The sequence below is a fragment of the Gorilla gorilla genome, chromosome 5, assembly GCF_029281585.2.
Source record: "Gorilla gorilla gorilla isolate KB3781 chromosome 5, NHGRI_mGorGor1-v2.1_pri, whole genome shotgun sequence".
In the NCBI taxonomy this organism is placed as follows: domain Eukaryota; kingdom Metazoa; phylum Chordata; class Mammalia; order Primates; family Hominidae; genus Gorilla; species Gorilla gorilla.
Window position 1 is genome coordinate 75408462 of NC_073229.2, and position 14930 is coordinate 75423391.

Here is a 14930-nt window from a genome sequence, read left to right on the forward strand (position 1 = left end):
AGCAGCATGTGGAGGCTTAAATTATGAATTTTAGCTCCAGATTGACTGCAAGAACAAACCAGCAATCCTGAGAGGACCCTCAGACTCTCTGAAGGAAGCAGAATGCTCCTGCAGGACCCGGGAGACACCCCAAATACTCTGGGAGGTGAAAGCCTCGGGCAAGTTTTCAAGCCTGCCTTCCACCTGGAGACAGATCTGGGGCTGTTGTCGGGGGCATGGTGGGAGTGAGACCAGCCCTTCAGTTTGCATGGGAGCTGGGTGAGGCCTGTGACTGCTGGCTTTCCCCCACTTCTTTGACAACCTGCATGACTCAGCAGGGGCAGCCATAATCCTCCTAGGTGCACAACTCCAGTGACTTGGGAATCTCACCCCGTCCCCCACAGCAGCCACAGCAAGACCCACCCAAGGAGAGTCTTTGCTCAGACACGCCTAGCCCCGCCCCCACATGACAGTCCTTCCCTACCCACCCAGGTAGCAGAAGACAAAGGACATATAATCTTGGGAATTCTAGGGCCCTACCCACTGCCGATCCCTCTGCACTGCTACTGCTGATGCTCTCTGGAAAGCGCCACCTCTTGGCAGGAGGCCAACCAGCACAAAAATAGAGCATTAAATCGCCAAAACTAAGAACCCTCATGGAGTTAATTGCACCTTCTGCCGCCTCCAACGGAACAGGCACTGGTATCCGTGGTTGAGAGACCCATAGACGGTTCACATCACAGGACTGTGCAGAAATCCCCAGTACTAGCATGGTGCCAGGTAGACTCACTGGATGGTTAAACCCAGAAGAGAGACAACAATTATTGCAGTTCGGCTCACAGAAAGCCACAACCACAGGAAAAGGGGAGAGTACTACATCAAGGGAACACCCTGTGCACTAGAATCTGAACAACAGCATTCAGCCCTAGACCTTCCCTCTGACAGAGCCTAACCCAAATGTGATGGAACCAGAAAACCACCCCTGGTAATATGACCAAACAAGGCTCATCAACACCCCCTAAAAATCATACTAGTTCACCAGCAATTGATCCAAACCAAGAAGAAATCCCTGATATAACTGAAAAGGAATTCAATAGGTTAGTTATTAAGCTAATCAGGGAGAACCAGGGAAAGGCAAAGCCCAATGCAAGGAAATTCAAAAAGTGACACAGGAAGTGAAGAGAGAAAGATTCAATGAAATAGATAGCTAAAAGAAAAAACAATACAAAATTCAGGAAACTTTGGATACACTTTTAGAAATGCGAAATGCTCTGGAAAGTCTCAGCAATAGAATTGAACAAGTAGAAGAAAGAAATTCAGAGCTTGAAGACAAGGTGTTCGAATTAACCCAATCCAACAAAGACAAAGAAAAAAGAATAAGAAAATATGAACAAAGCCTCTAAGAAGTTTGGGATTATGTTAAACTACCAAACCTAAGAATAATCGGTATTCCTGAGGAAGAAGACAATTCTAAAAGCTTAGAAAACATATTTGGGGGAATAATTGAGGAAAACTTCCCCAGCCTTGCTAGAGACCTAGACATGCAAATATAAGAAGCACAGGGCCAGGTGCGGTGGCTCACAATTGTAATCCCAGCACTTTGGGAGGCTGAGGCAGATGGATCATGAGGTCAGGAGATCGAGACCGTTCTGGCTAACACAGTGAAACCCTGTCTCTACTAAAAATGCAAAAAATTAGCTGGGCGTGGTGACACACAACTGTAGTCCCAGCTACTTGGGAGGCTGAGGCAGGAGAATTGCTTGAACCTGGGAGGCTGAGGTTACAGTGAGCCAAGATCATGCCACTGCACTCCAACTTGGGTGACAGAGTGAGACTCCATCTCAAAAAAAAGACAAAGAACACCCAAGAAATTCATTACAAAAAGATCTTCGCCTAGGCACATTGTCATCAGGTTATCCAAAGTTAAGATGAAGGAACGAATCTTAAGAGCTGTGAGACAGAAGCACCAGGTAACCTATAAAGGAAAACCTAACAGATTAACAACAGATTTCTCAGCAGAAACCCTACAAGCTAGAAGGGATTAGGGCCCTATCTACAGCCTCCTCAAACAAAACAAACATCAGCCAAGAATTTTGTATCCAGTGAAACTAAGCACCACATATGAAGGAAAGATAACAGTCGTTTTCAGACAAACAAATGCTGAGAGAATTCGCCATTACTAAGCCACTACTAGAAGAACTGCTAAAAGGAGCTCTAAATCTTGAAACAAATCCAGGAAACACATCAAAACAGAATATCTTTAAAGCATAAATCTCACAGGACCTATAAAATAAAAATACAAGTTAAAAAACAAAAACAAAAAACCAAAGTATGGAGGCAACCAAGAGCATGATGAATGCAAAGGTACCTCACATTTCAATACTAACATTGAATGTAAATGGCCTAAATGCTCCACTTAAAAGGTACAGAACTGCAGAATGCATAAGAACTCATCAACCAACAATCTGCTGCCTTCAGGAGACTAACCTAACACATAAGGACTCATGTAAACTTAAAGTAAAGGTGTGGAAAAAGGCATTTCATGCAAATGGACACTGAAAGCAAGCAGGGGTAGCTGTTCTTATATCAGATGAAACAAACTTTAAAGCAACAGCATTACAGGTAGGAGCTGCCATGCCAGGCATTTTGCTCATTGCTTTTAATGATGTCATGTCTTTTTTGTCCCTCAGTTTCTCCATTAGTACCTTCTTTTGCATTAAATTATTTTTTGGTAGTGTACTTAGTCAGTTTTGTGCTGCTATAACAGGATACCACAGACCAGCTAATTTATAAATGAAAGAAATTTATTTCTCACAGTTATAGAGGCTGAGAAGTCCAAGGTTGAGGAGCCTATTTCTGATCTGATGAAGACTTTCTTGTTCAGTCTTCACATTGCAGAAGGACAAGAGAACAAGCTAGCCAAATGCCACCTGAAGCTGCTGCTGCTTTTTTTCTTTATAAGGGCCTTAGTTCTATTAATGAGGAATGAGCCCTCATGGCCTCATCATGTCTTAAAGGTTCCACCTCTTAATACTAGCAGATTTGCAGCACCTGAACTTTGGAGGGGACACATTCAGACCACAGTACCATAGTACCATTTTTATTCCCATCACTTTTTTTTTTGATGTATTTTTTTCTCGTTATTTGCTTAGTGGTTATCCTGGGGACTGTAACCTTTTATATGTATAACAGTTTTTAATATCAACTTAGCATCTATTATATACAAAAACTCCACTTCTGTATAGCTCTGTCCCTCCCCCCCTCATATTGTTGTCACAAATTACATCTTTATACATTGTGTGCCCATTAACTTACAATTACTGTTTTATGCATCTGTCTTTTAAATCATTTGAGAAAAAAGAAGAGTTACAAATCAAAAACACAATAATACTGGATTTTTAATACCTATATAGTTACCTTAGCTCGTGTTCATTCTTTTTGAATGGCTCTGAGTTACTTTGTAGTGATCTTTTCTTTCTACCTGAAGGATTTACTCTAGCATTTCTTGTTGGGCAGGTCTACTAACAGCAGACTCCCTCAGCATTTGTTTATCTGGGAATGTCTTACTTTTTCCTTATGAATCTTGGTTGACAGTTTTTCTTTCTTTCTTTCTTTTTTGAGATGGAGTCTCACTCTGTCGCCCAGGCTGGAGTGCAGTGGCACGATCTCGGCTCACTGCAACCTCTGCCTCCTGGGTTCAAGCAATTTTCCTGCCTAAGCCTCCCAAGTAGCTGGGATTACAGCCAGTTTGTGTTAGCTCCAGTATACCACTGGCTGTAGTAAAATGTACACCAAGTTTCACAGAGTAATAAAAGTATCGAAAAAAAGCATTACAAAATATCTCAGTAATATTTTTATATTGATTACATTTTGAAATGACAATATTTTAGATATATTGCTTTGAATAAAATATATTACTGAACGTAATTGCTTATTTTTACTGTTTTAATTGTGGTTATAGAAAATCTAAAATTACAGATATGTCATATTTCTGTTGAGAGCACTGCTTTAAGTATCGAGCACTTGAGAATGTTGAGTATTCAAGTGATTAGGTTCTGTTTCTACAGTGTATTTTAATGTTTGCTTCTGCTGTAAAATTGTGTTAGACCTATTACAACCAGTACTTACTTTTACATGTTGGCCCATAAGTAAGTATACATAAGGCTATTCATTTTTCAAGATTTTGATTGAAATGATACATTATTTACAAATGTATTTCTGCACTAATGTTTTTAAAACTCTCTTTTTATTTCTCATTTTAGTTTTTTTAATAGAGGAAGGAAATGTGTTTTAGAATTTTCACTCAACTATTAATGATTTTTTAAACAAATCTAATTGGTGCCTCTGAGAAACTTAAGAGTGAATTAAAACCATGAAATATGAAAAAATGTATGCTCTTATTGCTTCTTGAGAGGTTGGTTAACCTCTGTTTTTCACAGTCAAAAATTCTCAAGAAGTTAGTGACTATATTAAATCCAAAACTGGCAAATGCCTTTTAATGAAGAAATCTTTCAAACGGGACAGTTTAAAAGACTTAAAAGTAACTCTTTGTCAAGAAGATTTTATGACAAAGATAAATTTCAATGACTCTTTACTTAATGTTCCTAAAAATCTGAGCTACCTAAAAACTATGATTTTCTTAGGTAAGGGGGACTTACCAGTGGATGATAGTATTCAGTCTGTCTATTACTTTGTGGAAAGTAACTGCTTTTAAGGGCAGCTTTTGTATCTATTTCATCTTCAGGAGTATCTCTTCTGATTTTTGAGAACAGTAGTTTGATTGCTGCACTTAGCTTTGCTTTTCTTAGTGTTGTAGTTGAAAATGTGTAACGTTCTTGGTAAAACTCAGAACTGCATTAAGGAAAAGATGGGAAGTTGAGCATTAGAATTGGTGTCACCAGGCCATGGTTGTACTTTTAGCTTTAACACTTGATTTCTGTGTATATCCTTCCTTTCTTATAGGCTGAAGATAAATGGTTGCTTGAAGATTTAATGTTCAAGGTGGTTCAAAGAAAAATCACTTTGAAAGTCAAGTAACATATGTCATTGTTAGCTAAGCCTATTAATTAAAACTTATATTCATTAAAATTGCATTCAAATGGAAAACATCCTTTCTTAAAATTTAATACTCTGTTTATATAGTTACACATCTTTCTATGTTTATTATGTATTCATTACATGAAAAATTACTGATACCTATGGAAGAATTTTATTCAGTCACATATGATACTGTCACTTGGGATATTTTTGTAAAGTCAAACCTAACTACCTATAGTCATAAAACTATTCTAACTTAGTTCTATTTCTTGATCAGTTTTATAGAGTATACTCCCAGAGGCATCCCGGCTTCTTTTGAAGAAGTAAGCTTAAGGTACCCAGAAAGTTAAGTAAATTTATTTCATAAAGCAAGGAGTTTAGATTTTTAGACTGGGTAGCTTTGAGTCATTTCATTCTTCTTGGTGGTGTTTATCATCAATTTGCAGGGTATTTCTTGTTAAAGTTTCTATCTCTGAATTTATATGATTATTTTTACTTCTTAATTCTTAAGTGACAGATTTTAACATTAGCTTCTGTTTTCAATAGCATATCCAGGAGATATGATACATCTTTTAATAAACAATCTAAAGTAATTATTAAATCAGTACATGATACATCTTTTAATAAGTATAATCTTCTAAAGTAATTATATAATCAGTATAAATATCTTTCATTATTTTCATAAAGATCATAGAGCATAGTGATTCTGAAGTGGCTTGGTTTTATATTAGGCCAAAAAATAGAATACTTAAAGCATAGTAATAATTAGTAACTGAACCATGGAACTGAGGTTGACAATACGTTTCTCCGTATCTCTAAGCAGGCTTTACATGTGTCTTCTCGTTTGTCCTCCCTTCCCCTCATTATCTTTCCTCTCTTCTTCCTTCTCTTTCCTTCCCTCCTTGCTTTCTAAGTGTACTTAGTTGTTAATGTTCCCTAAGAGCTTAAATCCTTTAATCCAAAATGTTGGTATTAATGTGCACTAAGAAAATCAGTATTTTGGGTAGCAGTTTAAATTGCTTCTCAACAATCCTTTTATTGGTACCTAACTACAATAGAGTATGATAAATGCTTTAATAATTAACTATTATAAAGTATGCTAAATGCTTTTATAAAAATATATTCAAAGTGCCAGAGGGGAAAGATCTTCTGTTGAAGAGGGAGCAGAAGAGAATGCTTCATATAAGAAGTGACACTTTAATTGGGTTTGAAAGTTGAGTAGGAGTTCCCCTGTGCCTGCTGTAAGGCAGATTAGGCAAAAGGAGCAGCATTCATTCAACATCAACAGATAATAATTGCGTGAGGATTGTATTCCATTTACTGTTTAAGACATTGGGAATATAATGATGACTAAAACTAGTGAGACTTCTACCTTCATGGAGCTGATATTCCAGTAGGGAGACAGACTGTATTAGTCTGTTTTCATACTGCTGATAAAGACATGCCCAAGACTTGGTACTTTATAAAGAAAAAAAGGTTTAATGGACTCACAGTTCCATGTGGCATAGAAGGCCTCACAATCATGGTGGAAGGTGAGAGGCACGTCTTACATAGCAGCAGACAAGAGAGACAATGAGATCCAAGTGAAAGGGGTTTCCCCTACAAAACCATCATCAGATCTCGTGAGACTTACTCACTACCACGCGAACAGTATGGGGGAAACCGCCCACATGATTCAATTATCTCCCACCAGGTCCCTCCCATGACACGTGGGAATTATGAGAGCTACAGTTCAAGATGAGATTTGGGTGAGGATAGAGCCAAACCATATATCGCAGATAAACAAGTAAGTGTGGTGAAATAAAACTATGGCAGGATAAGAGAGAAGAATGAGACTGTGGAGGTGACTCTATTAATTTAAATAAGGTTGTTTGGTGTGTTTTGAGGAACCCTAGTGCTGAGAGATCTATGAAAAATGGATTCTGGGGACAAATTAGTTTGAGAAACGTTACCCTATTAAGTTCTGCCATAAAGAAACTTATGTAATTGTCGATTAAAGCCAGTTAAACAAGTTATTAGACAAGAAAACCCCCGATCATCACTAGGATTATGTGAGCTAAAGTTCCAAAGAGCACATTGCAGGAGAAGCTGGACCAGAATATGAGGATCCAGTGGCCAGGTAGGACAGGGTAGGAGCCTTTGAATCATGATGAAAAGTTTGTGCCCCAGCCATGCCAGGATTAGATTTGGCTTTTAGAAAAGGTACTCTTGTGGCAATGTGGCAGCTATCTTGAGTGAAGAAAGTATAAATCAAGAAGCTTTCCAATAAAAAAGAGAATGATGAAGGCTTCAAAAATGGAGAGAAAAGGGTAGATTTTAATGACATTTGGAGGTAGAATTGACTCAGATAACTTTGTTTATAGATAATAAAGAGTCAGAAAAATTCTTGACATATAATGTTTTAAAGAAATGAAAGTACATCTTCAAGAGAGGGAAACTTGGCCCTGATCTGCCAGTCAGTGAAGGTCACAGCAAGGCAGCAGCAGGCTAAGCTGTGCTGAGTGTATGAGAAATGGGAGCAAAGTCGTATGTTCAAAAATTTGCAAGACTTGGCATCTCCACCACATTTTTCTTTCACCTTTGAAATATGGGAAGGTTAGAAATGGAGCGGAAAAATATCAGCCCAGTCTAGTTTTGAAAGATTGAGTTTTTTAGGAAGAAGCAAGCTTGTTATCACTTTTAAATAAGACAAAACATGACCTTGAATTAGATTAGCCACATATCTAATTGGTGAGTACAGCATGCCTAGCTGTACAGCGCTCTGCTCACCAAAGGCAAAGATGGGCAGGTGGCTGCATTCTGCTGCCAGGTAATCATCTGAACCTCGTTGGCAGGCATTGAAGCAAAAGAGAGAGAGGAATTTGCAGCTGGCTGGAAATATTAAGAGTATTAGGAAGAGGGAGGAAATGTGGCTCAAAGTTATAAAATGTTGTGTGTGTATAAAAAGAAGAGTTCTATTTTTGTATATGTATGTGTTATAAATAGACATACCTATAGCATTTCCCACCAGTGTTCTGTATCATCTATGTTCCATCACTGATTAAATCAGAAAAATATCACCTTATTTGCTTTTTGCTCCTCAACTGCAAAGATGTCTTTGGTGAGGTGCTTTACTAGAATTCTCTTACAGAAAAAAAAAAAAATCAGTAATTCATCTTGAGGATGAAATAGTAGATGAAGTATAATTAATGCTTTTAGCAAATACAAATATGAACTTTTTGTGAAGATGAAAACTGCATTGCCTTTTTTTTTTTTTTTTTTTTTAAAGACAGGGTCTCATTCTGTCACCCAGGCTGGAGTGCAGTGGCATGGTCAGGACTCACTGCAGCCTCGACCTCCCCGACTCAAGCGAACCTCCCGCTTCAGCCCCCCAAGTAGCTGGGACTACAGGCATGTGCCACCATGCCTGGCTAATTTTTTGTATTTTTATTAGAGACAGGGTTTCTCCGTGTTGCCTAGGCTGGTCTTGAACTCCTGGACTTAAGCAATCCACCTGCCCTGGCCTCCCAAAGTGCTGGGATTACAGGTGTGAGCCACCACACCCAGCCTATTTTTAAAAACTGTAATATTCTTACTGGTGGACTTTATTCAACTGATAGAGAATAGTTAAAAACAGAGGCCAGGCATGGTGGCTCACACCTCTAATCCTAGCACTTTTGGAGACCAAGGCTGGTGGGTTGCTTGAGGCCAGGAGTTTAAGAACAGTCTGGCCAACATGGCAAAACCCCATCTCTATTAAAAATTCAAAAATTAGCTGGGTGTTATGGTGCGCATCTGTAATCCTGGCTACTTGAGAGCTGAGGCAGGAGAATCACTTGAACCCAGGAGGTGGAGGTTGTAGTGAGCCGAGATTGCGCCACTGCCCTCCAGCCTGGGTGACAGAGTGAGACTCTGTCTCAAAAAAAAAAAAAAGTTTAAAAATATATAGAGTTTAAAATACGAATTACCAAAATATTGTAGTTTGATGTCATTGCTACTCACTTTTTCTTTCTTTGTTTTGTTTTTTTCTGAGATGGAGTCTTGCTCTGTCACCCAGGCTGGAGTGTAGGGTTGCAATCTTGGCTCACTGTAACCTCCACATCCCGGGTTCAAGCGATTCTCCTGCCTCAGCCTCCTGAGTAGCTGGGATTACAGACACGCACCACCACACCCAGCTAATTTTTGCATTTTTAGTAGACATGGGGTTTCCCCATGTTGGCCAGGCTGGTCTTGAACTCCTGACCTCATGATCCACCTGCCTTGGACTCCCAAAGTGCTGGGATTACAGGTGTGAGCCACCGTGCCTGTCCACTACTCACTTTTCCTTAGCCTTTTGATTACTGACGAACTAGATTAGAACAGTAAGTGGATTGTTACACTTGACATTTTGTACTTTATCTGGAAATACTGCCATTAAAAACTAAGTCATACTGCCATTTGTATAATATTCTCAGATCTTTATATGAGTTTTTTCTTCAAATAAAAATTGTGTTTTTAAATGTCTTTGATATGATTGTTCAAAATGTTTGATATTTTTCTAAAACAGATTTAGGAAACTTCTGGCCCCAGCATCAGAATGGACCCTTGATTTGGTTTCCTCTGACCTTTGGAAAACTGTTCTTTGGTATTATTGCAATATGCAAGAGGACCTCATAAGGTGCTCTGGTTCTTTCAGAATGGAACATGAAAACTGGAGAGTTAGTGTCAATGCTCATTGAAACATCTTTTGTGAGCTGTGGGTTAGACTTTGATGCTTACAAGCCACATAAATAGCAAGCCATGGACTCCATTTACTTATCCCATTTCTCTGGCTTTCCACATTTTTCTTCCTATTCTTGTTTTTTGTCTCTTCATTATATTTCTTCCTCTTGATGGGTTTCCACCTCTATGTAGTATGTGTTTTCCTGACCTATTCTATTTCTGACCCTCACTCTGGGCAGTCCTGGCCTGCCATCTTGGGAAGCTATCTTTTTAGGAGCCAAGACCAGCTTGTGAGGATGGAGGTCTGGGCTTTCAGAAGCTATGCTGCAGAAACAAACACAGGCAAAAAGTACTCTTGCCTAACAACATCTTCATTACTTTGTGGAGTATTTCAGTTTTTTCTTAATACGTTTTTAAAAATTTTTATTTTAGATTCAGGGGGGCACATGTGCAAGTTTATTACATGGGTATATTGCATGATGCTGAGGCTTGGGCTTCTAATGATCCCATTGCCCAAGTAGTGAACATAGTACCTGATAGGTAGCTTTTCAACTCTTGTCTCCCTCCCCCCAGTTTTAGAATCCCCAGTGTTTATTGTTGCCTTTTTTGTGACCATGTATAACCAATGTTTAGCTCCCACTGTAAGTGAGAACATGTGGTATTTGATTTTTTTTTTCTGCATTAATTTGCTTAGGATAATGGCCTTCAGCTGCATCTGTGTTGCCATAAAGGACATGATTTTGTTCTTTTTTTGTGGCTGCATAGTACTCCATGGTGCATAAGTATCTTGTGGAAATTTGACCCTAAATTCTGTTTCACGCAGTGTACCTTAGGCATCTGTTCTTGGATTTTGGTGTTTGCCAGGTTTGTAATTTTGATCCTATATCATAAGCTGAATTGTAGTGTCTTGGTCATACCTTAATGCTTCATTTCCTTCACCTGATTTTTAGTTTGTATTTCCTGCCTTGGAGTCATCCAACCCCCTCAGCAAGTTGTATTAGTATCAACATCAAAATAGAGTTACCTGCAGAATATCTTAATACAGTGCTTAGTGGTGATGTTCATATTGGAAAAATTTAACAAAACAAAGTGCAGAAGAAGTCTCAGGTTGCAGTCCATATACAAATTCTAGAACATCAGAATCACTTGGGAAGATTTTGATGTCCGCAAAGTGTGCATCTAAGAAGTCCTAACTCTAAGAGACATGAGGTATCATACTGCTGTTTCTACACAGAAAATATCTGTTTGTTAATCATATTGTTTAGTGGCTACTGCGTGATATTTTGGGTATTTTATATTTATTTTATATGATAGGTTTGTTTTTCATATTGGCATTTTCCCGAGTTTTAGAACTAGTTATTTAGGAAATCAGTTGGCAGGGGAAGGGGTTGAGTGGTATCTCATGCATTATTTTAAGACATTGGAGGACAGGTTCCTCTTGAGTATTTTCATGCAGAACATCTGATTTTAGAAATATTTTATAGCCATTAAGTGGGAAATGCTCCTGTCTCCAAATCTGACCACTTACCATCGCCACTGATATTGCCACCCTGGTCCATGGATCTACCATCTATTCCCTGAATTCCTGTAATGAGCTCCCTGTTTCTACCTCTGTCCTTTCCAATCTGTTCCCAGCACAGCAGGCAAAAATGAACCCTCTGTAAATGTCAGTTCACTTTAGTCCTGCACATAGAATATTGTATTAGATCCCCATTTTACTCAGAGAAAAAGTCAAACTTCATTCCTTGGTCCATCTTTTCTTTTCCTATATCTCTGTAATATAGATCATAATCTGAAATGAAACTATATATTCATTAGTTGGATTTTTTGGAGTAATGTTTTATGTTTTCTACCTTAATTTTAAAAGCATGTAAGTTATCTTCCTTTAAAAGAAAGATTATTAATTTGTATGTGATTTTTAAAATTCTTTCGGCAGTTAATGGCCCTCACCCTCAGGAGACAGATACTCCAATTTTAATATATTTCCTCATTTCTGAAGTGAAGATAAAAGTATCTACCAATAATACTTGTTTACCTCAAAAACCTCTATTGCCTTTTCTTCTCATCACACCTTTACTTATTTATAGAAACCTTCATCTATCTCAAATATGCTGGGACATGATTAAAGTTCTTTAAGCTATCCTGATCATAGTTGAATGACTTGTTTATAGATTTGCAAGCAGATTTTAAATAAAAATTCATCCTAATAAAATAAAACAAAAATAAAAGTAAATTATTTTTGTTAAGGAAGAGCCCTCTCTGTGAGTGGGGTCAGGTCAGGGGAAGATTGTAGTGTGATTAATTTAAATTTAATATTTTTATGGACCCTAAAAATTGAACCTAAAATTTGCAATACATCTGTTTTTCTCACATTCTGTGGCTTTTATGTCAGTTTTCTTTAGTAAGTTTTTTACACGTGTGGATTACCCAACTAAATTTTTTATTAATATGATTTATTATTTCTTCATAGCATGTTTCCCAAACATATACGTACTAGATTGTATGTATGTATGTATATCATGTTACATATTTACTTTTTATATGGTTGAGCTTTTTTATTTCTGTGAATCCATTTCTTCTTCAGGTAATTTATGGGATCATCTAAAGCTTAAATTTATGTTTGAAGTCTTTACTTCTCCAAAATTCTAATTCAGATATTAATATATTATTATAGATGTTTGTCAGTAATTATTTGCAAGTTTATCCATCACAATTTGAAAATCTGTGTGAAGAGCATCAGACAACATGAACTCAGTGTTAGTTACTTGGAAAACTTGCAGAATAAATTTAAAAATGAAGAAAGTCTCATTTTAAATTGATTTTTCATATTTTGCTCTAATAATTCAAGAAAAGTAGACAGGCCAAATAGTCAGACTGGCAGAAACCTGGCCTCTGTGGTTGGCTGGCATTTACACAGGTCTTTCATATATGATTTAATAAAAGGTGACACGAAATTCAGAAATGTAATCTATAAGACAATCAGAGAAAAACAATTTTTGAAGCACATTCTTGTCAGTATTTTATAATGCCTGTTCTGTAACTGTAATTTTTTTGTGTGTATCTGTCAAATGACATTGAGCTATATTCAATAATGAGGATAGCAAGAATTTGAGACCCCATGTTCATTTCTTTTTGTGACAGGAAGATCAGCCTTTTAAAACATAAAAAAGGAATAGAAATTAACATTTCTCCAGAATTATGTTTCCATTCATTTGAGGTTATCTCTTAATTCCAGCATTTTACTGCATTTGATAAATAGGCCAAATATGTGTTTTATTTATTTGAGGGCTTGGGGGAGTCAATGAAACTTTACAAATTTCAACTGGCATTGCAGTCTGCTGATAAGGATGGGAGTTTGCACCGCTCTGAAGAGATTACAAGAAGTAGAATTGGAAAGCAAATTGTATTTACAAAAGATAGGATGATGTTCCTAACAGGTGTTCAGAATAGGCTATTCACTCTCATATTCTGCTGAGCTTTGCTAGAAATAACTTCATTTCAAAAAGGACAAATCTGACTGAAGGTAAAAGCATTCCCTCTTCACAGATACTTGTCCAAAAGGGTTTACATTAAATTTTCCTGATGGGCACACAGCAGTATTTTATGCTGTATCTGTATAAACCATTAATTTGGAAAATAAATATCTAAATAGTATACTTGATTGCTTCATGCACCAACCATTAGATTACTAGATTTCTATCTACAGTTTTCGGAGAGATGTTGCAATATGATGTTCTGACAATAACTGTCAAAGTCATCATACCAGGATCCATTTTCATCTTGCTGTTGAGGTAAAGTTACTAAAATGTACAGTTGGTAGGTCAAAAAGATCACTGTCTCTTGTCATCTGTGGTTTAATGCTGACCTTAACCACTACTGTGTAATGTCAGAATTATCACAGTGTCCAGGCTGCAGAAGTACAACATGCTACATGATTTATTGCATTTCCTGTCTGGAATGAAGATTATGAAAAGGCCAACAACTGTGAGCTACAGTGGTTTAGAAGAAAACTTAATTTCTAATTTTTATTTCTCTTTTTCCTCATTCGTTTTAGATTTTGGATTTAGTAAAGGGGACACATTACCAGGTAGCCTGTCAAAAATACTTTGAGATGATACACAATGTAAGTATTTTTTTTAACTTTATAACCTAATTATTTGTCTTTTGTTACTGTGTCACATTCAGGGTTTTTAGTTGCAGCAATGGAAACCACTCTAGCTATTTTCAGCAGAAAAGGGGATTGCATGGTATTAAGTAACTTACAGCATTTATTGAACAACCAGACAACTAAGCTTGGATGCTGCAGAACCAGGACTATTTTGTAACTAGGAGAAGCTACATCATGAGAAAATCTTTACTACAGCTGTCACCCACCACTCCATATCTAGGGATGAGACCAAGGGTCAATAAAGTTTTTCTGTAAAGAGCCAGAGTGTAAAAATTGTAGGCTTCATGGTCCATATGGTCTGCGTCACAGCTACTCAACTCTACTGTTGTAGTGCAAAAGCAGCTGGTGAAAATATGCAAATGAACAGGTATGACTGTTGATCCAATAGAACTCTATTGATAAAATTAGGTAGTAGACCCAGTTTGACCCACGGGCCTTGATTTGCCAACCTCTAGACTAGATCTGGAATCTTTGCCACAGCTGCCTAGAAGAACCAAGGCTCTTGCCATCTTCCATGCAGAAAATCTGATCCTTGTACTTGTGGCTGCCACCTGATGTTACTGTAATCCACTTCCCAAGTCTCATACTTATCTGCATGGCAAAACCTAGATTGCATGTGGACCCCTAACTATACACGAGTCAGGGAAACGTGTTTGGTTTTTATCTTGCCAGCTTCCTTAGTACAAAAAAGCCTGCTTGATTATTAGAGTAAGAGTGGAATGACCCAGTCTGGCACAGAATAGATTTTGAAGTGTGTAAAGCCAATGTCACAAACTCAGAGGCCTACAGAGATTGGGCATAGAGCCCAAAAAAGTGAAGCTGCCTGAGATTAGCACCACAGAGTACGGCAGAATTATGGTGCACTAAACATGTTTGCCCTATTAGAGGCATTCACACTGACAAATTGTGAGGCCCTCTGCAGGCCAACAAAACACATCTCCAAGTCCAATTCAGTCCTCTGGCCCCTGGTTTGCATCCACTGATCCTGAGCCTGGATTTCTAACCTGGGAAAGACATCCAAGAACGGACTTTGGAGATCTTTGTACTTCTTGAAACATTTTGTCTC

At 37.8% G+C, this 14930-nt stretch overlaps 1 protein-coding gene across 7 annotated transcripts in view; it reads left to right on the top strand.

The window, feature by feature from the left end:
• The window catches only part of PRIM2 (DNA primase subunit 2), a 424713-nt gene that overhangs the window by 396566 nt on the left and 13217 nt on the right, over positions 1-14930 (top strand). For all 7 annotated transcript variants that reach the window (XM_063707683.1, XM_055391887.1, XM_055391888.1 and 4 more), the window contains one exon: positions 13751-13819. In XM_063707683.1, coding sequence (XP_063563753.1) covers positions 13751-13819 — 69 coding nt within the window. The remainder of the gene's footprint in view (positions 1-13750; positions 13820-14930) is intronic.